Source organism: Bactrocera oleae, chromosome 3 (genome assembly GCF_042242935.1).
Source record: "Bactrocera oleae isolate idBacOlea1 chromosome 3, idBacOlea1, whole genome shotgun sequence".
Classification (NCBI taxonomy): domain Eukaryota; kingdom Metazoa; phylum Arthropoda; class Insecta; order Diptera; family Tephritidae; genus Bactrocera; species Bactrocera oleae.
Window position 1 is genome coordinate 45,907,240 of NC_091537.1, and position 27,037 is coordinate 45,934,276.

A 27,037-nucleotide genomic window follows, 5' to 3' on the forward strand; every position below is an offset into this window, starting at 1 on the left:
CCTTCATAAAAGGTACAGATGGAAAACTCCAGAAAAGGCACCAAAGCTTGGAGGCTGTGTCATCATACACGATGATTGTCTACCCCCCACAGAATGGCGGCTTGGCCACATTGAAAAACTATATTACGGTTACGACGGTCATATACGAGTAGTTGATCTCCGTACTCAAAGCGGAACGCTGACAAGACCGCTCGTGAAATTATGTTTTCTGCCAACCGCATCTAATGACGAAACCGCAAATAACAAACAATCTGCCGATATTACCGCGACGCAAATGAATTAGTCGTATAACTAACCAATAAACCCGCAAATGACAAAACCGTTGTAAACCAACCATTCTAACCGCAATGATCGCTCAAATTGACGATCCATTCCTGCCACATACCGTGGCACATTCGCCATAAATTTACATGCCACAAATGTATAATCATTCCAACTTCTTCATACAGATAAATATAGAAGTAGATATGGCAGCAACACCAACGCCAGCTGTGAGGTCCGCCATCAATGTGCCGCGCCCTGGGGCAACTCCAGCACCACGAACCGCAGCAGCAATCGTTAATGCAACCGCTCCCCGTAATGGCCCGCGACCACTACCACCTTCATCAGCACCAGCAACGGTATCTCAACGCAGTCGATGCCCACTGTGTCGACGCACACACCGGCTGCAACACTGCAGCATTTTTCGAAGTATGCAGCCCCTCCAACGTCAATAGGTTGTCCAAGCTCACGGGCACTGTCTCAACTGTTTGGCTACGGTCCACACGACTTCTGAGTGTACGTCGGTTGCGCTTTGTCAACTGTGCAATTTGCAGCACCACATCATGCCACACCGCACCCCAAAGCGGGCCGTAGGGCGACAACTCGCCCTAAGCCGTAGATCGCAGCAGAGCAGCCATCCGGATCGCCTCCGAAGACAGGCAGCTCCACCTCCCTCCAGACACAGGCGACAGGAGGCATCAAAGCGGCGTCGGCAGCCCAGGCCAACATACCACCGCTCCACTGGCCTCAGCAGTGTTGTTGCCACGCTGCAGCAACTACAGCGATTGCTAGGCTAGAATTCGCCTAGGGGGCCGGAATGGCTAGACGAGTTACGCCTCCCCCCTCCATACACGCCACTGCGCGCTAACACACTACATCAACACGATCCACAACAAGACATCACACCACGCAGACATCACACCACTCAGACCACCCACACATACACATCACATCACACCACAACTCTACACAATCCAACACTCAAAAGGGACTAACAGAGGACCAGACTTCTTCTTTTTCGTTAATTAAATTGGTGCAAATAAGTGCAAAAGGTGAGTGCGCAATCGAAACAATTAATTAAACTGAACCAAAGGGGTAAGATTTAATATGTGGGGTATAAGAGGTTGCTGTTGTACCAAAGGAGCGGAAATCAGTATATTAGGGTTATAAGGTTTAAACAAAGGTCTAGATCAATTTCATTCATATGCAGCGATATACCACGTTATTTTTAAGAAAAACTGTCCATTTAAATTCTTTAAATTATCAAATTAACGAAGAAAATTATACCATAAGTCGTATATGTGAGCTGGAAAATACGTGGACCAATTTCGCCAGACGGAAGTTTTAATTTTTTACATAAAATAATTTAAAGATTTAAAGGCTAGGAAATTCCTTCATAGCTTATATTAAAAAAATGTTGAGAAAGTATTAAACATGCATTAATAAATAATAACAATCAAATTTGGTATCTTCTTGACTTATATAAAAGGCCATAAACTTAGTCTCAGTTTTATTGCTTGAAGTGAGATATACATAAGTATGAATGTGATATTACCTCTACCAAAGTGGCTAAATTTTATATTATTATATAAGCTTATGTGGCAAACGTCTACCAGAGAATCGGAATTCATTATATGAAGGTGTGAGGTTTAGACCACGGTATATACTAATTTCATTCTAATTCAGCGTCAAACCACATAATTTTTACGAAATCTTATACACTTAATTTCGTTAAGATATCACTTTTTGATCAACCGAAACGGTTTAAAGTCAGGTGGAAAGACGGATATCATATATATATTGGGGATAGAGAAAGATATTAATTTTGACATTGCTCTGCTATACTCGAGAACATATTTTGAAGCTATTTTATATATAAAACAAGTAAGGAAGGGCTAAGTTCGGATGTAACTGAACATTTTATACTCTCGCAAAGTTAAATGGTATATTCGTTTGAGACTTCTTTATATATTTTAATAATTAGAAGTAGGAACTGTTGCCTTAGTTATTTACTTTTCACTCACAGTGAAAATAATTAGAGCAATTTGTAAACTAAATTTACTCAAATTATGAGAAATCGTTCTTGTGCTTTTTGTATACGCTTAAGAGAATGCATTACAACTTATTGAGAAGTATGAAAAGAAATCGTTTTTGGACAATGAATAACATTTTTTATTTATTATATCGATATTATTATACATGTTTAGCCTAAAAACAATAAATATTAACAACTTTAAAAATTATATAATATTATTATATTAATTTGTATATAATATTTAATATTAAACATACATTTTTATAAAGATTCTTATACATATATCCATATTATATTTCTTTTCTCCTTATACTATTTAATTTCTATCATATACTATACTATTTATACAATAATGTCATATATAATAACAAATTATACATATAATTTAAATTTGCTTAATTAGATTATTTACATATTTTTCTTAAATTTGTCTTAAAAACTACTGTCAAAATTGCTATACTATTCTAATTCGCTTATGTTTGGAAAAAAAATGAATTGCACTAAGTCTGAAAACTTTAGTTCGAAATAGAGACAAAATACTGTCATGATAGCTGTGTACTGTCTCAAAAGTAATTGCATTTACACGGGAAGGATCCATGTTTGAAAATGCCCAATCAATTTTAGTACCGGCAGGTGTAGTTGAATATTCTGCACCAAGTAGGGAACTAAAGTTTTGTTCTTGGAGCAGATTTCTTATTGCAGTCCCTGTAGACATTAAACAAATGTTAAAATCTCCAACAATTAGCACATTTTGACTGCCTAACTCAGAAGTAAGGACTTCCTGAAGTTCTACAATTAATTGTCTGACAGAGAAAGCTGAATTTCTATCTAGAACCAGAATATTAATATTGAAACATTTAAACAAAACCGCTTCTAAAACTTTGCGGCCTTCTTTGCAGCCTTTGATTCTATAGAGCATGCAATACTATGCTTTGCATATATTATATTATAATGCCCCGTTTATTTCTGTTGGTTGTTTCCATGCTATCTATCCTCAGCTCGTTAATTGGAGTAAATCCTGGTATATCAAAACTTTCGCAAGGATAACTCCAAGTTTCTACAAAACATAAAATATCTGAAGATAGTATCAAACAGTCGTTATCATTAATGTGAGCGTGAAGACTCTGAACATTATGAAATAAAATTTGATGTCCTGATGTTCGGGAAATCATAAAATTGAAACTTGTTGTCAGAGCTTTATTTGTGTTCAATTCCCTCAGTTCCCTAAATACAGCATCCGATTCAGAAAATTTGTTAGGAGGAATAAAATTTCCTATGATGAATAGACCTTCTGCAGAAGTAGCTCGACTACAAGCGACATTATTGAAGCTCTAGGCATTCTGGGTCGGGTATGAACTACAACTTTAATATATGTGGCGCCCTGGCTTTTATAAATAGTTATTCCCTCAGCCGAAATAACTGGAAACTGATTTCTTTCAATTGAAATTTTTTCATTTCTTTTATATTGAAAAGACTTTAGAACTTTTTCAATTGGTGTCCAAGAACTTTCTAAAGGATGATGCTTTTTTGATCGTGCTATCAAACCAACAGAAGGTTCCAAAAATTTAATCCACAGAATTGTTGGAAAAGAACAATGGAAATTAATTTGCATAAGTTGTCCAGCTGCCCCCTTAACCAAGCCATCACACGTGTTTATGTTCACTGTAATCATATATTTGGCGGAGGTTTTTAGTGTCAATTCTACTACTCGAGTTACAATGAGTGATATGTCCTCATTTGTCATAGTACCAGATGCCATATGGTTTAATGCAATTGCAAAAGCTTGATCCTCCCGTTGTCTCATTATCTCTGTTAATTCAAAGTATTTAAATAACTTCCACAAAGGGGAACCAACTAAAGTGCTGTATGCATCATTGGGATTAGGAGAGAATATCCACCTATCTCCAACAGGTGACAGTTGCTTCAAATCACCAAACACTATGATCGGTATACCACCGAAGTCTGTTTTGAAATTTTGTTTTAATCTCGCATCAACAGAGCTAAACATACGAGCACCTACCATCGATATTTCATCAATTATGATTAATTTTAAATCGATAAGTCTGGAATACAATGAATTAACTGTGTCATTGCTAAGTGGCCTCAACTCTCTATTCAACTGATTAACAGGTAAAGAGAATATTAAATGAAGGGTCTTTCCACCTATTCCGAATGCTGCTTTACCCGTAGGTGCGCAAAGAAGAACTTTTAAGGAACTTGGATTGGATCCAGATGTAGAATTGTAACGATGGTTAAGAGCTTGATATATTGCAGATATCAAACGACTCTTTCCTATACCTGCACCGCCGCCAATGAACTCATAAAATGGGCGATTTGTTTTTAGCTGGTGCATCAAATGTGTCAAATAGGTTCTTTGCTTAGTATTTAGACTTTGAACTGATGAAAATAATTCCTCAACTGGAATTAAAGAGGGTAGTTTAATAAGTCTAATATTGCAATCAGATTCAGTGCCATTATCTGTTGAATCTTCGCCATGCAAGTCCAGCAAATTTATATTTGGGTTTATTTCTGGAAGTGCCAACACTCTGAACTCATTTTCCACGATAGGTAGTTCATTTTGAGCACCTTCGTCAAAGTCTATTTCATTATAAAGACTTTCTAGAACATTTTCAAGTTCTCTTTGCTCAAAAACATCATATTTTCTTTGATTTTCCTCAATTATAATACGATGTGTTATGCAAGTCTGCTCATTATCGTTTTCAATGAGATCTTGCTGTTCATTCCGCCAAGGATAGTAAAGCATTAACATTTCGCGGAAATACTCAACTCCGGCCAAATCTGGGTTAAACCTTCTATACCCAAAATACAAGGTTTGGTACGTTTTTTCACAAAACCGCTACCGTCCTTAAGAGGCATGACAACCCCGCTTTCTGGTAAATTATCGTCTTCCCTCTCTTCTTCTTCATGATCACTATCTTGTGCTCTTCTACTAGATTTAAAATATTTATACCTAGATGCAAAATCAGCTAAACAAAGAGTTTCTAACTGATCGGATCTTTGAACATAACGGTCTAAAATACCGGCTACAAATATTTCAGTCGAACCTGAAGGAAAGTTCTGAAGTTCCGCTCTAGGTTTTACCATTCGAACACGTTCCGGGAGGTATTTATAAATATTTCTGCATTACTTGCTTCCGAAAGATGGAGTCCAATGCAGCAATATACTGCTTCTTGTGCAGATATTTCTGTGCCTGATATAAATTTGTAACCTATATGTTTAAGTTTTTGCTTCATAGTATAATTTCCGGCATTTACCTCTGATATAGCTTCATTTAAGAGCCTAGAAATTCCCCTGTTAGACTTGTTAATATAATTAATTATATATAAACAGCAAGCATATGCATCCAGTATATATTGGATATCCATATTTGCTCTATGGAGTTCCAAAATCAGAGGATTATAAGGGTTTATAAAACGATCCTGTAATTTTCTTTTTAGAAAAATTTTGGGTTTTGTTAAACTTGACCTAAGGGCTAAAAATAGTCATCAAAAGACATATTTATTCTACTATCAGACAGGAAGTGTTCAAAATCGTTTAAATTAGAAATGTCTTCTGTAGTCATATTTGAATTTTGAAAAAGTTTTCCTTGCGTCTTTCTGAATTTTGACTTGTTTCTGTAAGACGTAACAGTATTTGCGTTGAAGGCATTGGTGGATATGGTATACCAAAACGAAAAAACTGTTGTCCTCTTATTTCCCTAGTACAAGACCGACTGTGGTTATGCTTTTGATAACCCAAATAATTTTCTAAGTGGCTGATAGAACTACCGGTAGAAATATAATTGTCAATAAAACTAATGACATCAGGGAATGTCTGAGGATCTTGAAGGTTGATCCTGGGAGCATTATTAAGCCAATACATGCCATGTACATGTGGGGAACCTCTCTGTTGAAACTCCACTCTCCAGTAAAAATTTGTAACAAAATGCTCTCCAAAAATGCCGGCGTTATCTTTAAAAAGCTTAAGAATTTGTCGATAGCGGTAGTCAAAATATCTAGCACAAGTAACCGCGTCTGACCGAATTAAGCGATATCTATCTTGGGTTGTTAAACTGTTGGCTTCCTCTTCCGAAATATCTTTAGAGTCAACAGAGAGGATGACCAAGAGCTCAACCCACTGGGATTCTGCAGCCGATAAAGTGATAAAGAAGGTTGGAAGCCCAAATTGGCGAATCATAGCGATTGCCTTTTTCTTCTCAGCTTCCCAGTGCGCAGGTGAGGATCTAACGCCTTTCAAAACCTTGTAACCATCACCGTGTTGAATCAAGTTTTGAACAAAGTTTTCGTTTAATAGATTTTGGGCCGTAACTCGGTTGCGACTTGCGACGAAAACTTTCTAAGGCAAATGGATGTACTATTCTTAATTTGTAGCAGTTCTAATTTTTTGTAATCATAGAACAACTTTGGAATGGTACACGCTCTTCTGCCAAAACGGCGAATTTCAGAACGTATTATCTTGCTATACGTTTCAGAGCATGTACGCTTCTGCCCAACGTATATTGTTCCAAATAACAACTCTTCTGAATTATTATCTTGAATTATGTCAATTGGTCTTTGTCCTTCACCTGGTGCTATAACTATCAGTTATAGTCTAAGTTTTCTACAGGAATATTGTCCAAAAGAGTTTCTTGACCGCTTGGATTTAGCTCTGAAGGTAAAAGACCCGTGGGAATATTATTACCTGAGGGATTATCATGAGAAGACAAACGGAACTTCTTCTTGGTTATTAAATTCTGAAATCCAGTTTTCATTAATATGTATATTGTGCTCACGATACAGAGGGGTATTCACTAAGAACTGCAAAGCTTCCATAATCTTTGCGGGGCGTATGGTATCGACCATGTAATCACGATTGTATTCCAACTTCTTCTTGGTCATTAAATTCTGAAATTCAGTTTTCATTAATATGTATATTGTGCTCACGATACAGAGGGGTATTCACTAAGAACTGCATAGCTCCCATAATCCTTGCGGCGCGTATGGTAATGATCATGTAATCATGATTGTATTTTAAACGCCTTCTTAAGTGAATTTGTATAACATGAGCCTCATCAAAGGACCTTGGCAGAGATGTCACAATATTGTTAACAGAAATTGGTATATTAACAACGGCACCTTTGAGCAAACTCTGACCTTGATATCCTAACGGACGGATTGTCATAAAAGGCAATATAGGCATTATGATACGTTCTTCAATTGGGGTTAACCCTTTTAAACAATCCGGTATTTCAGGAAAGTCTAGACCGTTCGCTAAACATATTTTTGGAACGTTCTTTTGAACAATCGCATTTTTGCAAGTAGCACAAAAATTGTAATTTCCATCTTCTGAAGGAAATTTTTGCACTAAAAAGAAAGCGGATGCAGCATTCGGGTGACCTTGCGCAATAGTTTCGAAATTTAATTTGTGAACTTGGTGTGAAAGCCATAAGCCGCCGCAGCAAATACATATTTCAGTAGGGCCCTTATTTATATTTTGGAAATAAATGTTTTTAAAATCTGTTGAATTGCCACTATTGTCAGTTTCTATAACATTATTTTCTCTCGTTAATCGGATTCGTTGGGACTGCCTTTGGTTTTCAATTTGTCTATTGAGTGGGTTATCTCTACGAAGGCGAACCTGACCTTGTCTAAGATTCAAAAGTAAAAAATAAAATAAGTCTCTGATTCAAAATGTCTTCCCTCATACCCCTCCTACTAAGCTGCAATACCGTCTTTACCATAAGGGCACACGGGGCTCGTGCCCAGGACCTCTTTTCTCAGGGGGCCCCCCGAGGGACATACAATTTTTCTCACACATTTATTCTCAAAACATTTTTGTCGGACACATTACTTTTTTTCGCAAATTAGTAACCCTATAAGAAGGTATTATACACGCACGAAGGCTTATACACTATACACAGATACTGTGGGCATATACTGCGCCATTATATCAATGAGTGCGGCTATTCCCACTGCACAAATTTATAATATTTCCGAACGCATCCTACCTTATTTACTAAGAACACCATCTAGCGATCACTCACGCAATCACTCCGATTCAAAAGTCAAGCTGCACCGTCTAAACAAGGCCTAACATAAATATCGACATTGTCTATGGTCGGGGAATCCCCGAATGATGTATTAAACTTTCAGTCTGTTATTATGAGTGAGTGGAGTTATTTTGTATCATTTCATATTAAAAATTTAGTAAGATAAACAAAAGTTTCAATTAGTTCGTTTGTGGTTCGTTAAAACATTATTTCATTATGTCGAAAAGAACATATTTAAGTGGTTCACAAAAAAGAAAAAAAAATACAGCTCAAAAAGAAATAACGGAAAAACTTCCAAAGCTCACTTAGTTTTTTACGGCGGAAGAAACAAATAAGCCGAGAGATTATTCATTCTCATCACCGCTAGACAAAAGTAGTACCTCTGAAAGTTACCAGGAAAAAGAAGTTACGTGTCACGGAAATGACAATCACACATCAGATGCTAAACAATCGACTTCAACCTACTGTGAATTAATAACTGCAAGCTTAGAGAATGTATCTGTGTCTGTGTCTCCTGATCCTGGTACTTACTGTGACGACATTTTACCGGAAAAAGTCCGCGATATTTGGATTCGAAAAGGGCCAGAGTTTTTCCAAAATATAAACAGTGACTTCTCCGAAACTTCTACTAGTTTTCCAGATTCAAATGGTAAAACAAAAACAAGATGCTTGACAAAAAATATTTTTATTCGTAAATTGACGAATGGTGAGTCTTTAGAAAGAAAATGGCTGCTTTATTCACCAGCAAAGAAATCTGTATACTGTTATTGCTGCCGTCTATTTAATACCACTACCGGTGCTGGACATAATTTAAGTTCTCCTAATGGATATAAAGATTGGAAGCATATAAGTAACTTATTGATAGAGCATGAGAACAGTTTACAGCACAGGGAATTTATGATGAATTATGTTGCAAGAATGAAAACTACTGGACGAATTGATACAGAGCTGCTGTACCAATATAATAAAGAAATTAACTATTGGAAGAATGTACTTAAGAGGATTGTTGCAGTAGTGAAATTTTTGGCTTCAAGAGGTCTTGCTTTTCGTGGTGATAATGAGACATTAGGATCGCAAAATAATGGGAATTATTTGGGATGCTTAGAACTGATTAGTGAGTTTGATCCTTTTCTTGCTGATCACATACAAAACTGCGGAAATCGTGGAAAAGGAAGTACATCATATTTATCGGCAAATATTTGTAATGAATTTATTAATTTTATGGGACAGCAAGTTTTGCAAACCATTGTCAAAGAACTTAAAACAGCAAAGTAGCTGTTAGCGTAGATTCTACACCAGATCTGTCCCACGTTGACCAACTGACTTTCATAGTTAGATACGTTAAAGACGGACAGCCTATTGAGAGATTTTTGCAATTTTCGCCTATGGATGAACATAATGCGCAATATATAGCAGATACCATTTTAAACTTTTTTGAAAGCCTTGATATTTCTATAAAAGATTGTCGCGGGCAGAGCTACGACAATGCGTCAAATATGTCTGGAAAGTACTCTGGTGTTCAGTCAAAAATCAAAGAAGTTTGCGAATTTGCGATTTACGTTCCATGTGCGGCACATTCGCTGAATTTAGTGGGTGTTCAGGCTGTTCAGTGTGTTACTGAAGCAGTAACTTTCTTTCAATTTGTACAAAAATTGTTTAATTTTTTTTCGGCTTCGACAAAACGATGGACAATTTTGACAGAGCATTTAGGTGCAAATACAGTCTTGAAGTCTCTTTCAGAAACTAGATGGTCTGCACGTGCCAACGCTATTATTGCTTTGCAAAATGGTTATTTAAATATTTCTGAAGCATTGTGATCAATCGCAAGTGACATTAATCAACCAGGAGACACTAGAAAGGAAGCCCAAAGCCTAGCAAAAAAAATGGAAAAGTTTGAGACTGCTCTTCTAACGAAAATATGGAATGATCTTTTGGGAATTATGAATAAAACAAGTCTAAGTTTACAGAATAGAACTATGACCATGGACGTTGTAACGAAACTTTACGAGTCTCTGATCAGATATGCCAATACGCGATAATTTTGATCAGTACGAAACGGTTGCTAAAGAAAAAAATCCATATGCTGACTACAAAGACACATTTGAAAGAAAAAGAATACGCAGCACACGCATTACTTTTTTTGAAGGATCATGAGAGATGGCACAGTTGAGAGGTAAAGAAAAGTTTCGTGTAGATACTTTCATTCCCATAATTGACACATTAATTACTTATTTAAAAAAACGTTCTGCAGCATACCAAGAAATTGATAGTCGATTTAGTTTTCTTTGTCAGTTAACAATAATAGAATCTGACGAGTTGACCAAAAAATGCAAAGAATTTGCAAAATATTATCATGAAGACATAAATGCCGATGAGTTCAAAACAGAATGTTTTCATTTAAATCAATTTTTAAAAAACATAGCAAAGCAATCGGCGGATTTAAATATCTCAAATTTACATAACTTAATAAAAGCAGATAAATTGGAAGAAACTTTTCCAAACATAGAAATTGCTACAAGAATATTCCTTTGCTTGATGGTTACTAATTGCAGTGGAGAGCGGTCATTTTCGCAGCTTAAAAGAATAAAAAATGAATTGCGAACAACAATGTTACAAGAACTACTAAGTAATTTGTCAATTATGTCCATTGAAAGTGATATCCTTCACAACATTGACTTTAATGATATAATAGAAGATTTTGTTCAACAGAAATCCCGAAAGAAACCATTATCGTAATCAGAACCAAAAAACAGCAGCATTCGAATATCATTAATGACACAATATTTATAACATCATACTTTATTTGATTTTCTATAATCTAATAAATGATTAAACTTATTTTTAAAATGTTAGTATAATTAGCGTTTTTTACTTCCCAAAAGGGCCTCCAATTCTGATGTGCCCAAGGGCCCCAGCTTAGTTTAAGACGGCACTGCTAAGCTGTCGACGTTATGTTTCTCTATCACGCTCCTCTCTCCTTATTTCAGGATTTCTTCTTGCATGTTCCCTTTACATTTGATCACGAATGCGCTCTAAATTCCTATACTCAGGATTTCTTGCGCGAAGTTCTCTATGATCCCTAGTGTTCCTACTTTGTTCATCATAACGTACCTCAGGATTTTCACGCCGAGACCTATGACTTCGAGTATCTCTTATTTGCTCTTCAGAGCGAATTTGGGGATCTTGCCGCCTTGTTCTATGTTGAACAGTATTTACAACTTGCTCAACAAATCGAACCTCGGGGTTTTCACGCCGAGACCTATGACCTCGAGTATCTCTTAATTGCTCTTCAGAGCGAATTTGCGGATCCTGCCGCCTTGTTCTATGTTGAACAGTAATCCCGAAAGAAACCATTATCGTAATCAGAACCAAAAAACAGCAGCATTCGAATATCATTAATGACATAATATTTATAACATCATACTTTATTTGATTTTCTATAATCTAATAAATGATTAAACTTATTTTTAAAATGTTAGTATAATTAGCGTTTTTTACTTCCCAAAAGGGCCTCCAATTCTGATGTGCCCAAGGGCCCCAGCTTAGTTTAAGACGGCACTGCTAAGCTGTCGACGTTATGTTTCTCTATCACGCTCCTCTCTCCTTATTTCAGGATTTCTTCTTGCATGTTCCCTTTACATTTGATCACGAATGCGCTCTAAATTCCTATACTCAGGATTTCTTGCGCGAAGTTCTCTATGATCCCTAGTGTTCCTACTTTGTTCATCATAACGTACCTCAGGATTTTCACGCCGAGACCTATGACTTCGAGTATCTCTTATTTGCTCTTCAGAGCGAATTTGGGGATCTTGCCGCCTTGTTCTATGTTGAACAGTATTTACAACTTGCTCAACAAATCGAACCTCGGGGTTTTCACGCCGAGACCTATGACCTCGAGTATCTCTTAATTGCTCTTCAGAGCGAATTTGCGGATCCTGCCGCCTTGTTCTATGTTGAACAGTATTTAAATTTTGTTCAAAAGACCGTACCTCGAGAATTTCCCGCCTGGTTCTATGTAGATTTGAATTGATAATTTGTTCGGATAGACGTACATCGGAATCTAATCTACGATTAGCGTGACTTACAGTATTTTGTGACTGCTCACTATCTTTATATAAAGAGTTTGCACGAAGAACTCTCATACGTCTTCTATTCTGAAGACGACTTAGAAATATAGATTTTCTACTTAATCTAGGCATAATTCATTAATATTACATGGATTAATATATAAAATACTTATAGATAATACTTATATAATTCAGTCCGTCCGGGTGTTAAAAGTTGGATCCTAGGTGCTGCTCTTTTTCACTGTAATTCCTTGTAAGTCCTTGCTATGACTCCTTTCCTGTTCCGTGTATAGGTACTATGGTATATTGGTGCACATATGTATATGTGTTTGCTCGCCACTGTATATAATACGGTTTTTCTCGTCACTGTATATAATAATACTTTAAACACTGTATAACTAATACACTAAAATTAGTTTGAACCTTTGCTGGTAAAGACATCTAGTGAAACTGAAACTACAAACACAGTGTACTGATATTTATTATACTCTTGCAACATGTTGGTATAGCTTACGTACCTTTGTATACCTATATATTACTTAGCTATTCACTAACATAATAATACATAATATTTAGTTATATTTATATTTTTAGCATTTTTGTCTGGTATATTTTATAATAAGTTCAACATGATGGCTGGCAAATATTAGAAGAAATATATGAATATTGAAATCTATATCTATCACTTTAGGTGATGCAAACAACTCTTTGGTGAACAAAACTCTACTCTGTTGCAACATGTTGCGAAAGTATAAAAATGTTGCGAAAGAATTCAATATTCATTACTCGATTATTATTTGGTATCTTATTAACTTATGTTATGGATCATAGATTTATTTTTTGTCAATACTATTTTTTCTCCGAAATGTTAACTTTTATAAAAGAAGCTATTTAACTCAAGCATGGTATTTGGCAACACTTCAAGCTCTTAAGCTGTAATTTTTTGGCTGTGTACATTTGTGTTTTTATTTTAAAAAATTTTGAAGTTTAATTGATTTTTTTACCGTGCTAATACAATTTTTAGTGATTAAACTCCCAGTTTCATGATAATTATTAAATGTTCTTAAGTTTTGTGCGGTATTAAAAAGTTTAAACTTTCGAATTTTTGGTGCCGAATCAGCTTTTTGTTTCATATTGTTTTATTTTATTCTATTTTCTCTCTTTGTTTATCTTATTTACTTCTTTATTCACAGCTGTCTTGCGTTTAGCTTTTTATTTGTTCCAGTGCTTCTAAAACTGCTCGCTTTTTCAAATTGTCTTGGTTTTAAACTTTGATAAAAAAAAAAGTGTTCTTAATTGAATTTATTATTATTAATATTTCATTAACACACTAATTTATTATTTATCTATTAAATTTTGTTCTACTTTCTCTTTTATTTGATCTTCATTCTTTTGGTTTATTATGTCTTGTAACTTCCCCAATTGTAACATTAAAGGCGAGTCAGATCGCTACGTTTCATGCTGGCTTTGTGATGGGCTTGCCCATATTAAATGTGCTGGACTGACTGGTAGAATCTTAGATTCTATTCTCGACTGTAAGGGATTGCGTTGGTCCTGTTTAAATTGTAGATCTATTGAAATCGATTTATTTAAAGTTTATAGGGAGACACGCAATGGATTTAACGAAATCGGTCGTGGTCTTGTAACCCTCACTGAAAAATTTAGGCACTATGAAAAATTGTTCAAATCTTTTAAGTGCCTGAATGATTCTCACGAATCCTCTAAACCTGCTCCTAAGCGTAAACGTCCTTCCGATGAAGTACCACTTAGTTCTTCTGTAAAGAAAAGAACGTCTCCTCCCAATGACCTAATAAATCTCTCTTCTCCTTGCCCTCAAGGTGATAAGCCGTCAACTTCCAAAGAGCTCAATTCCCCAAAAGCTCTATCTAATAGTAATAAGTGTCTCACATTTCCAGAGGCTCCCCCTATTAACTTAGTAGCATCAGTTAATAATTTGATAGTTATTCCACCTAAAAAGTCTATATTTATTTCGAGACTTGCCAAAGATACCTTGGTGGAGGACATTAAATCTTACATTTCGTCACGCTTAAAAATCGATGATATCAATATACTTACGTAAATTTAACTTCAATTATGATAGAAGTATATCATCGTTTAAAATAGACGTATCTCTTGAAACATTCAAAAAGATCTTAGATAGTTCATTCTGGCCACCTGGGGCTTTTGTACGCGAATTTAAACCTAAACTTAGAAGTCAAACTGAGGAAAACATTGTTAAATTACCAAAAGCAACCACCGATATAACAAGCTGATTGGTAGAAATTCGCTAAGCATTTATTATCAAAATGTTAGAGGTCTTAATACAAAATTAACTTACTTGTATATGAACAGTTCCAATTTTATTTTCCATATAATTGGATTTACCGAAACTTGGTTAAAACCTCACATTTTTGATAATGAGATTTTAAACAGCGAATTTTAAATTTTTGGATGTGATCGACTGAACAGAGTCGGTGGAGGTGTTCTATTTGCCGTGCATTCCTCTATCCCATCTGAAAATATTCTTGTTCCAGGGACCGACTCATTTGAATTTAAATGTATTAGAGTATACGTTAATAGTTGCTTTATTTATTTAACCCTATCTTATATACCACCCCATTCGGACTTATCTGTATATTTTAATAACATTATTATGAAATTATTTGAAAAGTATGTTCCAATAGTAATTGTTAATAAAAGCAAAAGTATAAGTCCGTGGTTTTCGAAAGAGTTATATAAATTGAAAAACAGAAAAACTCGAGCCTTTAAACATTTTAAAAAAACCGGTTCACTTGTCGACTATTCTAAATATTCTCTATTGCGTCGACAATATTTTGACCTAAACAAAAAATGTTATAATAATTACTTAAATAAAGTAAAAAAAAATATTGTAAGTAATCCAAAATCGTTTTATGATTTCGTCAACTCCAAACGCAGGATTTCCAAATTTCCGTCCGCAATGTAATACAAATCTATCATTACAAGTGACAATGATATTATATCCAATATGTTTGCAGAATTTTTCAAGTCAAACTACTGTAATAATTCTTCCAAAACTTTTTCTTATCAGCAAGTGCTGTGTTCGAATACTTTAATTAACGCTCCAATTATTTCTGAAGAAGACGTCCTATTTAATTTAAATAATAGACAGACATGATACCCTCATGCTTCCTAAAAACTAGTGCCAAATATATTTACTTGCCTTTGACAAGGATATTTAATTCCTCTCTTAAACACGGTATATTTCCTTCAATATGGAAACAGTCATTTATAATCCCTTTACATAAAAGTGGATTTAGATCCAACATTGAAAACTATAGAGGTATCGCAAAACTATCAGTTATACATAAACTTTTTGAAGCTATCATCCCTGACCATATAACCTTTTCGATTTCTCCGTTAATTTCCTCATCTCAGCATGGATTTCGTAAAGGGAATTCGACCATAATAAACTTTCTTGAATTTGTAAACCATGTATCATTGGGTTTTAGGGAACATAAGCATACGGATGTTATATACACAGACTTTAGCAAAGCTTTCGATAAAGTAAATATCTCGATTCTCATACATAAACTTGATCTGCTGGGCTTTCAGCCAAGATTCCTTTAATGGGTATCTTCCTATCTTTATAATAGAACACAACGAGTGATATTTGAGGATACACCTTCAGATACAATTAATTTTTCTTCAGGTGTTCCGCAAGGTAGTCATCTTGGCCCGATTCTTTTCTTGTTGTTTATTAACCATATCTCTTCAGTAAAAATGTTATTATACTCTGACGACGTAAAGCTTTTTAAATCATACACTTCAACTGAGGAAAGGTGTCTGTTGCAAACAGACTTAAACAATTTGGTTGCATGGTGTGATAGAAATGATTTGCCATTGAATCTCAATAAATGTAAGACGATGTGCTTTTCCCGTAGATATGTGCACCCCTCTTCTTATGTAATAAAACACCATATTCTAGAGCAAGTTTTTAACTATGTTGATTTGGGAGTTAATACGGACCCTAAGCTTAATTTCAGTCTTCATATTGATACCATGGTCTTGAAAGCAAAAGCTGTCCTCAGTTTTGTTAAACGTTGGTGTAAAGAATTTAGAGATCCGTATATTACTAAAACACTTTATACAACTTTGGTTAGACCTATATTGGAATATGACTCTGTGGTATGGAACCCTAGCTACCAAATCCTTCCTGACAAGTTAGAGTAGGTTCAAAAACAATTTTTACTTTTCGCCTTAGCGCATTTCCGATGGGATGCTGGAGAAAGTCCACCTCCATACACTAGTCGTTTAAAACTTATTAATCTACCTACACTTTCTAGTCGTAGGGAAATGCTTGGCATAATATTCTTAGTGAAACTTTTGAATGGAACTGTTTGCAGTTCTTTTCTCCTGTCTGAAATTAAATTTTATATCCCGGTTCGCCTTTCGAGGCAGATTAGACCTTTACTGCTAAAATCCTGTAGATTAAATTTTGAACTAAACGAGCCATTCCGCCGTATATGTCATGATTTTAATTCTCATTCCAGCACATTTGACTTATCTGACTCACTTTTCAAAATTAATAAGACTTTATTGTTTTCTCTTAATAAATGAAAATGTAACAATTTATTATATTGTAACTTTAGATCTTAGCTGTTGAAATTTTTGTTTCTGTAGCTGAGCAGTTTTAGATCTCAACACTTAAAAAACTCTCTTGCCTTTTCGGACTCGGCTAATTCCGCACGTATGCGGATTGCGCCCCTCGCGTCGGTTGGGCGGGAGGAGGGTAATCGTTGGGTTATTATTATGGTGTAAACGTGTATATGTGGCATAAACTGAACCAAAGGGGTTAGATTTAATATGTGGGGTATATGAGTTTGCTGTTGTACCAGAGGAGCGGAAATCAGTATATTAGGGTTATAAGGTTTAAACAAAGTCTAGACCAATTTCATTCATATGCAGCGATATAGGTACATTATATTTAAGAAAAACTGTCCATTTAATTTCATTAAATTATCAAAATGAGAAAAAAATCATACCAAGGAACTTTCTGGTCTTTGATTTTCCCAGCTCACATGTTAAGTAGTACATGTGAGCTGGGAAAATCAAAGACCAGAAAATTCCCCCAAACCCTATATTAAAACATGTTGAATTAAACATCCATTATTAAATGATATCGTGATTAAATTACAATCAAATTTGGTATCTTCTTGACTTATATTAAAGGCTATAAACTTAGTCTCAGTTTTATTGCTTGAAGTGAGATATACATAAGTATGAATGTGATATTAACTCCACCAAAGTGGCTAAATTTTATATTATAAGCTTAGGTGGCAAACGTCAACCAGAGAATCGGAATTCATTATATGAAGGTGTGAGGTTTAGACTTAGTATATACTAATTTCATTCTAATTCAGCGTCAAACCACATAATTTTTAAGAAATCTTTTCCACTTAATTTTGTTGAAATATCACGTTGATCAACCGGAACGGTGTAAAGTCAGGTGGAAAGACGGAAATCATATATATATAGGGGATAGAGAAATATATTAATTTTGACATTGCTCAGCTATACTCGAGAACATATTTTTAAGCAATTTTATATATAAAAAAAAATATTATTGTAATACCCACTGACCCACATATTCGGCATAAAACTAATTAGAATAACGAAAAGCATTATAAGTAGTATATGGAATTTTAGGGTGGTATTAACCCTCAAGATTTTTTTATTTCAAGAATATTTATATTATATATATGAGGGCTACAAGAACTATTGATCCGATTCAACCCATTTTTGAAACAAAGACATACTAATATCGATGGTTTCATTTATTTATTCTATTATATGAATTTCAATTATATATCCAACACAATGGATGATATTTACGGTAAAAAGTCAACTATAGGTACTGGGGTCCACATATTCAGTACTTAGGCGCTTGAACAGTTTTGGTTCGATTTAGGCAATTTTGTGCATACTTTAAACGTATTATTCACGCAAAGTTTTACGCCGATATAATCATTGTTGCTTGTTTGCATAGTGGAAAGTGAAAGAATCAAGTGGAATTTAAAATGGTGTTATATGGAAAATAGGCGTGGTTGTAATCCGATTTCGTCCATTTTCGCACCATAACATAGAAATATAAGAATATAAGAATCTTATGTACCAAATTTGGTTGAAATCGGTTAAGCAGATTCCCAGATAAGGGGTCTCACCTAAAAGTGGGCGGTGCCACGCCCACTAACTAATTTTAAACACTGTTCCTATGAAGTGATCAAATACCATCCCAGAGATAAAATTGAATGTCTCTGGCGTGTTTAGTGCTTGGTTTATCGCGCTTTTAGTATTTTATAACAGTACCGTTATATGGGGAGTGGGCGGGGTTGTCACCCGATTTCCCCCATTTTCACACCGTAGGTAGAGGTGCTAAACACATTTGCTTCCAGTGAATTTTGATATTATAGCTTTAGTAGTTTAGGAGATATGCACATTAAACCTATTAGGGGCGGGAGCACGCCCACTTAAAAAAATTTTTTAACTGCAGATGCCCCTACCTATTGTGATTTCGTGTACCAAATAACAGTCTTGTATCTTATTGCGGAGCTTAGTTATGACAATTTATTTGTTTTTGATTAATGGCGTTTTGCCGGCGTGGCAGTATTCCGATTACGCCCATCTGCAATACCAACCGTCTTACTGTACCAAGACACATGTGTACAAAGTTTCATAAAGATATCTCAATTTTTACTCAAGTTACAGCTTGCACGGACGGACGGACGATCATACAGTCACCCGGATTTCAACTCGTCTCTTCATCCTGTTCATATACATATACATAACCCTATATCTAACTCGATTAGTTTTAGGTGATACAAACAACCGTTAGGTGTACAAAACTATTATACTCTGTAGCAACATGTTGCGAGAGTATAAAAATAAACTCACTAATAATAAAATAAGTAATGGGATATCGTCAAAACACAAGAAGAAATTATCTTTCGAATTAAAGTTCTGTTGATGCCGATTCAACCAACTAATTAACATTGGATAAAATGGTAAAAAATTTAACTATTAAACTATGCAATTGAAATTTCTCTAAAAATTTTAAAAATATTGTATGTGGTGGGCATAGAGGTTGTGCGTAAATCGGTGGAGAAGAAAATGAATGCTGTGCCGAAGTTCTACGGCTTGTACATAATCTATCGTCATTTGACCTTTTTATGTGAGGTAATGACAGCTTACTGAATAGAAGTAATTAAATGATTAATTCTAGAATATGTATGTGTATGTGAATACTTTATTTATTTACATTTTTATTAAAAATAGTTTCTTCTGGTTCATTTTAAAACCAAATTTAAAGTGGAAGATTTCTTTATATTAACATAAAATCTTTTGTTCGGTTAAAAAATGTCATCAGCTGAAAATTTACATTTTGTTTGGCTACTTTAATATAGTTTACCCATGTGAAGCGATTTTTTTGTTACCAAAACAATGTTAAGCTAACCAAACAAAATGTTATGGAAAGTAAACAATGTTAAAATTTCAGTACAATTTTGGAGGTTTCTTAACGTGTAGCCAAGGTAACCGCCGTAGATAACATATCTATGTTAAGTACCATGTTAAATATTGTAGCCCTCAAATTTTAATATGAATTCTGTACAAACTTGCATGAATTTATTTTTAAAATATAATACATTACTTTAACAAATACATAAGAAAATAAATATTTTCGGCGAAAATTCTTAAGCTGGACTCCAATATCACCTTTTAAGTTTTTAAATTATAAAATTTAAGTTACGTATTAGTATTAAGTACTAAATGAAATAATTAAAATTACTACAAGTATTATGTAGTTAGGGTATATGTGTGTACCTAATTTGCGAATATTAAAAATGAGTAAATTGATGTATCTGTTATGTGTTTAGTTTTTAATGTACAATATATACATATAAACATGTATATATAAATGCTAATAATTAAAAGCTAAACTAAAATAATTACTAAAAGTTTGTAAAAATAGAAAGAATAAATAGAACAATAGTGTATGAACACGTAAATTCTAAAAAAAAATACTAAATAAAAATAAATGAGAATTTCCATTATTATATTTGTAAGACAAAAAGTACATTAGGCAAGGGTAATCAATACATAACCAAACAAAAAACCCATAGAAACGGTCGAGGTAACCTATCAACCAATTTTCTGTGACCTATAGGTAACCATTGCAATAACCCAACAAACTATTTTCAGTAACAGAGGGCTAACCCAACAAATAGCCAATAAAAAGGGCACTGTCAACCAAAAACTAACAGAGTTTTGCTTTCCAAAATAGTTGGCGAATTAGAGCAGTAAAATATATGTAGCATTTGCGCAAAAGCAATGAGAGAGAGCGAGAAAGATAACCACACCGACATGTAGTGAAAGAGGAGAAATAGTTACTTTTTTACCAAGGCACTTGACATATCTACATATATTCGTACATTACATATAAACGCAATTCCCTGGTAGTGAAAAAATGCCAACAACGGAAGAAGGTCAAATATTTTGATTGTGTATGATTACGAAAATGCCGACGGCAAAACGAAAATATATGCTAGTGCTGCCCTCATGATGTCATATGTATGAATTATCTAAGGAAATATATATATCGAAGCTTTTTTCAACTACTATTTTTCTTAACTCATAATTGATGGTAAATTAAATAAAAAAATACATAAATAAACAAGTAAGGAAGGGCTAAGTTCGGATGTAACCGAACATTTTATACTCTCGCAAAGTCAAATGGTATACTCGTTTGAGATTTCTTTGTGGATTGACTGATATTTTCGGTAGAAGGTCAACAATAGGCACTGGGGTCCACATATTTAGTACTTAGGGGTTTGAACAGTTTTGGTTCGATTTAGACAATTTTTGGCCGCAAGGTGGCATACTTTAATTGCATTATTCACGCAAAGTTTTACCCCGATATAATCATTGTTACCTGATTTGCATAGTGGAAAGTGAAAGAATCGCACTATAACATAGAAATATGAAAGGAACATTATGCACCGAATTTGGTTGAAATCGGCTGAGCGGATCCCAAGATATGGGTTTTCACCTAAAAGTGGACGGTGCCACGCCCCCTGTCTAATTTTGAACGCGGTTCCTATAAAGTCATCTTATACCATCTCAGAGATAAAATTTAATGTCTCTGGCGTGTTTAGTGCTTGATTTATCGCGCTTTTAGTAGTTTTTAACAGTACCGTTATATGGGGAGTGGGCGGAGTTGCCACCCGATTTCAACTATTTTCACACCGTCAATAGAAGTGCAAAAACATTTGCTTCTAGTGAATTTTGTTATTATAGCATTAGCGGTTTAGGAGATATGCACATTAAACCTATTAGAGGCGGGACCACGCCTACTGTTTAAAAAAAAGTTTTAACTGCAGATGCCCCTCCCTAATGTGATCCTGTGTACCAAATAACAGTCTTGTACCTTATTGCGGAGCTTAGTTATGGCAAGTTATTTATTTTTAATTAATGGCGTTTTATGGGCGTGGCAGTGGTCCGATTACGCCTATCTGCAATACCAACCGTCTCACGGTACCAAGAAACATGTGTACAAAGTTTCATAAAGATATCTCAATTTTTACTCAAGTTAGAGCTTGCACGGACGGACAGACGGACGGACGGCCGGATGGACAGACAGTCCCCCGGATTTCAACTCGTCTCTTCATCCTGATCATTTATATATATATAACCCTATATCTAACTTAATTAGTTTTAGGTGATACAAACAACCGTTAGGTGAACAAAACTATTATACTCTGTAGCAACAGGTTGCGAGAGTATAAAAATGCAAGATATTTATCTTAATTTTCTCTTAAAAATTATATTGAAAATAATTCCCGGTATAAACTAACGTTTCAAGAAATTTTCACTTTGAAAATCCTATCCCAAAATGTATTACTGACCGAAAAAACTGCAGCCTATATCAAACAGTATCCAAAAACCCCTTTGAAAAACTCTAGAGCCTTAACATAAATCAAAAAATTGCCAAAATCATAAAAGCCATTAAGAAATCTACTAACGTATCCATACTTCAAACAAGTCCGTCCTTCCACAAAAACTCCATTCATTGGTGGAATTCCGAATTAAACACATTACGCCAAAAAAACAAAACAGCTGACATAACTACAAAGAATGCCAAACAATTGAAAATCTTATATGCTACAAAAGAGACAATGCATTTTTCAGGCGCATAGTGAAAGAAGCAATAAGAGCAAACTTTGAAAAAATTACAGCCTCCATATCACCGGCATCACACCAAAGACAATGTGGGCTGACATAAAATCGTTAACATGAGTCCCCCTATACACTAATTAGATCAATTAACTACAATCAAAGTCTACTTATTTCTTCAATAGAAATAGCAAATTCCTTTGCAGAAACGTGCTCAAATTACTCAAATGACTAAAACCTTTCGTCAGATCACAAGGTTTCGAAAAGAGTCACTATAGCCAAATCATACATTTTTCAAAGGGAAAACCCCAGCATATGACGGAATATCCTACCGCATGCTCAAACATCTTCCCACTGACGTCAAAATACGACTCCTGCACACCCTTAACAATATATACGATTTTCGCCGCTACCCTCACATATGGCGCACTGCAATCGTTTTACCCAAACCCAATAAACCACAAATAAAATTCGCGGATACCGCCCAATCTGTCTGTTGCGATGCAGGAGTAAAATTTTTGAAAAAAAACTTGGTTAAAAGACTAATGTGGTTTTATCCAATAGCAATTTAATAAGTCGCAATCATTTCGGTGGCATTCAAAAGCAAGCAAAGCACGACATACTCTCTGCTCTACATCCAATATTACGCATTAAACGCTCTTTCGCAAAAAATCATGTCACTATATAATCGACAGACTTCGAAAAGGTGTTTGATCGTGTACGTGTACATACGATATTGTCACAGCTTGAAAAGTGGAGCCTTGGTCAGAAAACCTTTCACATCATAAAGGCCTTCATGACAAACCGCTCTTTTCGGGTAAGGAAAAATGACACTTTGTCAGCCCATTTCAACCTATACAATGGTGTTCCACAAGGATCATTTGATCATTTGAACAAGTATCAAATATAATACCAAACCATGAAAATATAAGGTTTTCGCTTAATGCAGACGATGCTATAATTTTCACCAACATCAAAGATATAAAAATTGTAAATAACATATTTTTTAAACATGTTAACAAACTATTAACTTAGGGACTGCACTCTGGCGCGTCCCTCTCTATAGAAAAGTTTAAATATTAAACATCTACAACAAAAAAAAAACAAATTTTCACCTTACTAATGTTATGTTCAAAAACAAACCTATCGGAATGGTAAATGATCTGAAAATATTAAGAATTATTATTTTATTTATATTATTAGCATAAAAACAAACCTGACTGCCAGATTAAATATCATGAAATATCTTCAACAAACAAATCTTTTATAAACATTCATTAACTAATAAACTTCACTAGAGTAATAATACTATCAACAATCGATTATGGACTCCCAATTTACGGATGGTGCGAAAACACCAACCTAAACCAAATAAATGCCCCATACCACCAAGAAGTACGCCTTGTATCAACGATTCAACATCTCCTGTCAAATGCGTCCTAGTGGAGGCCGGAATACCATCCATAAGAGACAGACTACGTAATGCCACTTAAAAACTCATTCCACAGCTGGTTAACTCACAAAATAAAATCTTAAACACGGTATTTATTAACGCCTTTACCATAAACGGAATTATCAAACAAAAATTAACTATCCGTAGGTGTGTCAGTTATTGCAAAACGCTACAAATCAGTAAGCACGCCACAAAGGCAAAAACAGTCCAAAAATCCCCGTGAATGCGACACCATACTCCACAAATATAATAAAACGATGTCAACCCTGTCATTAATCGAAAATTATTAGAGGATATTCAGGATATTTTCAATGACAACCCGTTATTAAACAACATCAGAAATTTTCTTATCAGATGCTGCAAAAAAAAACGAAGTCAAAAAAGCGAAATGATTTCGCCGACTCCGTCGAACGTTCCGCAGGCAAAGCAGCATACCTAAATTTCCACACAACCGAACCAAAAAAATTTGTCAAATTCCATTGCTCGCAGTTTAGCTGAAAAAGAGGTAATAGAGTGGCAGCAGAACCCCCATCGATACGTCAAATTGAATCTAAAGGGCACAAGGCTACATACCCAAAAACAACCCCAGTAATGGCTTGTCAACGAACAGGCCACAGTAAACTGACACAGGACTACCTCTTGATAGGAACTTCCAAAAAACCATGTCCCTTCTGCAAAGGATTATTATCCATAGTACACCTAATCCACGACTGCAAAAAACTAAAATCCACGCGAAAAAGAATCTTCCGGCAAGTTGCTCCAAGAGTTTACTTACAATCATCACAAAAACAAATATCGAAGTAATAAACCAATTTTTCAAGTAACTAGACTTAAGCAAGAAAAGCTAATTAAAAACAAGAAAAAACGTTAACTTTGGTTGCACTGAAGCTATTATACCCACAAATACAAAGGCTCCTTACAAGAACTTGATTCCGATCGCTCAATTTGTATGGCAGCTATATGATATAGTCATCCGATCTATACAATTTCTTCGGAGATCAGATGATTGTCTTGAATAGTAATCCATGCCAAATTTCGTGAAGATACCTCGTCAAATGAAAGAGTTTTCCATAAAAGTATTTGATTCTGATCTTTCAGTTAGTATGGCAGCTGTATGCTATAGTCGTCCGGTCTGTACAATTTCTTAGGAAATTGCAGTATTGTCTTACATAATAATTCATGCCGAATTTCGTGAAGATAACACGTCAAATGAAAGAGTTTTCCCTACAAGTACTTGATTCCGATTGTTCATTTTGTATGGCAGCTATATGCTAAAGTCATCCGATCTAAACAAATTCTTCGGAGACTATATCGTTGCTTTCGGGAATAACTCATACCAATATCGTGTCAAAGATACCACGTCAAATTAAAAGGTTTCCTATACGAGTACTTTATTCGGATTGTTTACTTTGTATGGCAGCTATATGCTATAGTGGTCCGATATCGGCCGTTCCGACAAAGGAGCAGTTTTTTAGTGAGAAAAGGACAGGTGGACAATTTCAGATGGATAGCTTAAAAACTGAGGGACTAGTTTGGATATATACATGCAGACGGACAGACAGATGGACATGGCTAAATCAACTCAGCTCATCATGCTGATCTTTTATGTATATATTTTCTAGAGTCTCCGACGTTTCCTCCTGGGTGTTACAAACTTCGTGGCAAACTTAATATACCCTGTTCAGGGTATAAATATACATAACAAAAATAAATGAATTGTGGACGTGACAAACACCATATTAAAACATAATAATAATATCAATACCATTTCGCAAAACGGAGCCGTAGGCCCTGGCAGGGCTCCCTTTTTTTTTTAGATATTATATTTGTATACTATATCTAAATTGAGTAATAATTAAATAATTATTATCTTTCACTTGACACTATTTTTGGGGGTCCTCGTGTCCCCGGTATAATAATAGCACACGCGACTTCACTTTATCCTTTTTATTTGAAATAAAGTTACAATTTAGTTAGCGTCAAATGTTAAAAAATGAAAGGTACAAATGGTTTAGGATACTGTCTTTAAAAAAATTAAGCTTACAATGTTCGAGTTGGTGATTGCTACTTCGCACGTCTGCCCAGAATCAATCTTACTCTGACATCACGCTATACTTTGCAACCTACGCTGTGTCCCGTCAGTGTTGTGTTCCAATTAACCAAAATTAAATTTAATATGTATATTGGTATGGTATGTATTTATCAAATTGACAGAAATGAGTCATCACATCGTTCAACAACAAAAGAAGAAAAGTCGAAGCAGAGGACAACGTCAGCAGAAGCAGAAGTAAACAAGCGAGCAACAACAAACTTACGTGTAGGCGTCAGCGAACGTAGGGACAGCGAAGGAAAGCAGAATAGAAGGTGAGAGTGTACCATTTAAAAAGAACCATCTGTCCAAATTGTTATTCACCGCTACATTAATATTATATATAAAGAGGAAATGTTGTATAAATAAAATCGGCGGTAAATTCTATAAAGTTCCAAACTGGCGCTCCAAGTGATAAAAATACTGAATCCATTAACGGCAACAGATTTGCCTTGTGGAGTAACAAGTCAAACGACGCTACGGAGGGTACCACCACAGGCCACAATGCCAAGCCACCTCCAATATATTTTCCCGAACGCTGCTCTAATGCTATTGTGTACAAACTAATATCGCAATTCAGTAAGCACTATTCTAATCACTATTGAGACATTTGGAAGTCTCAATTTGTGACAAGCTACTATTCACGATACAATCTCCAGTCTTTAGTCACAAAATGTTGTCTCAAATTTGTCATTTGACAGTAAGCAGGTCACAAAACTAATAAGAATTTTTGTTTTCCATTTTGAATATAACGACACTTCACTTATAGAGCTCATTATGGATATTTATCTATTGTCGGTTTTTATAGTTTTGAAGAACTCAAACACGTAAAAATTAAAAAAAAATTAAAATAAATTTCGTAACTATTGTGATT

The 27,037-nt window shown here is 35.0% G+C and overlaps 1 protein-coding gene and 1 long non-coding RNA gene across 2 annotated transcripts; both read left to right on the forward strand.

Moving 5' to 3' along the window:
* Positions 1–467: 467 nt before the first annotated feature.
* On the forward strand, positions 468–9,620 carry LOC138856047 (uncharacterized). Its single transcript, XM_070106490.1, is given in 3 exon segments — positions 468–690; positions 8,529–8,641; positions 8,643–9,620. Coding segments are annotated over 3 exon segments (1,314 nt in total).
* Positions 9,621–23,284: 13,664 nt separating this feature from the next.
* Positions 23,285–24,999, forward strand: LOC118681160 (uncharacterized). The gene is made up of 3 exons (XR_004976853.2): positions 23,285–23,438; positions 23,920–24,162; positions 24,222–24,999. It is a non-coding gene; the product is annotated as an uncharacterized lncRNA (long non-coding RNA).
* Positions 25,000–27,037: the final 2,038 nt, after the last annotated feature.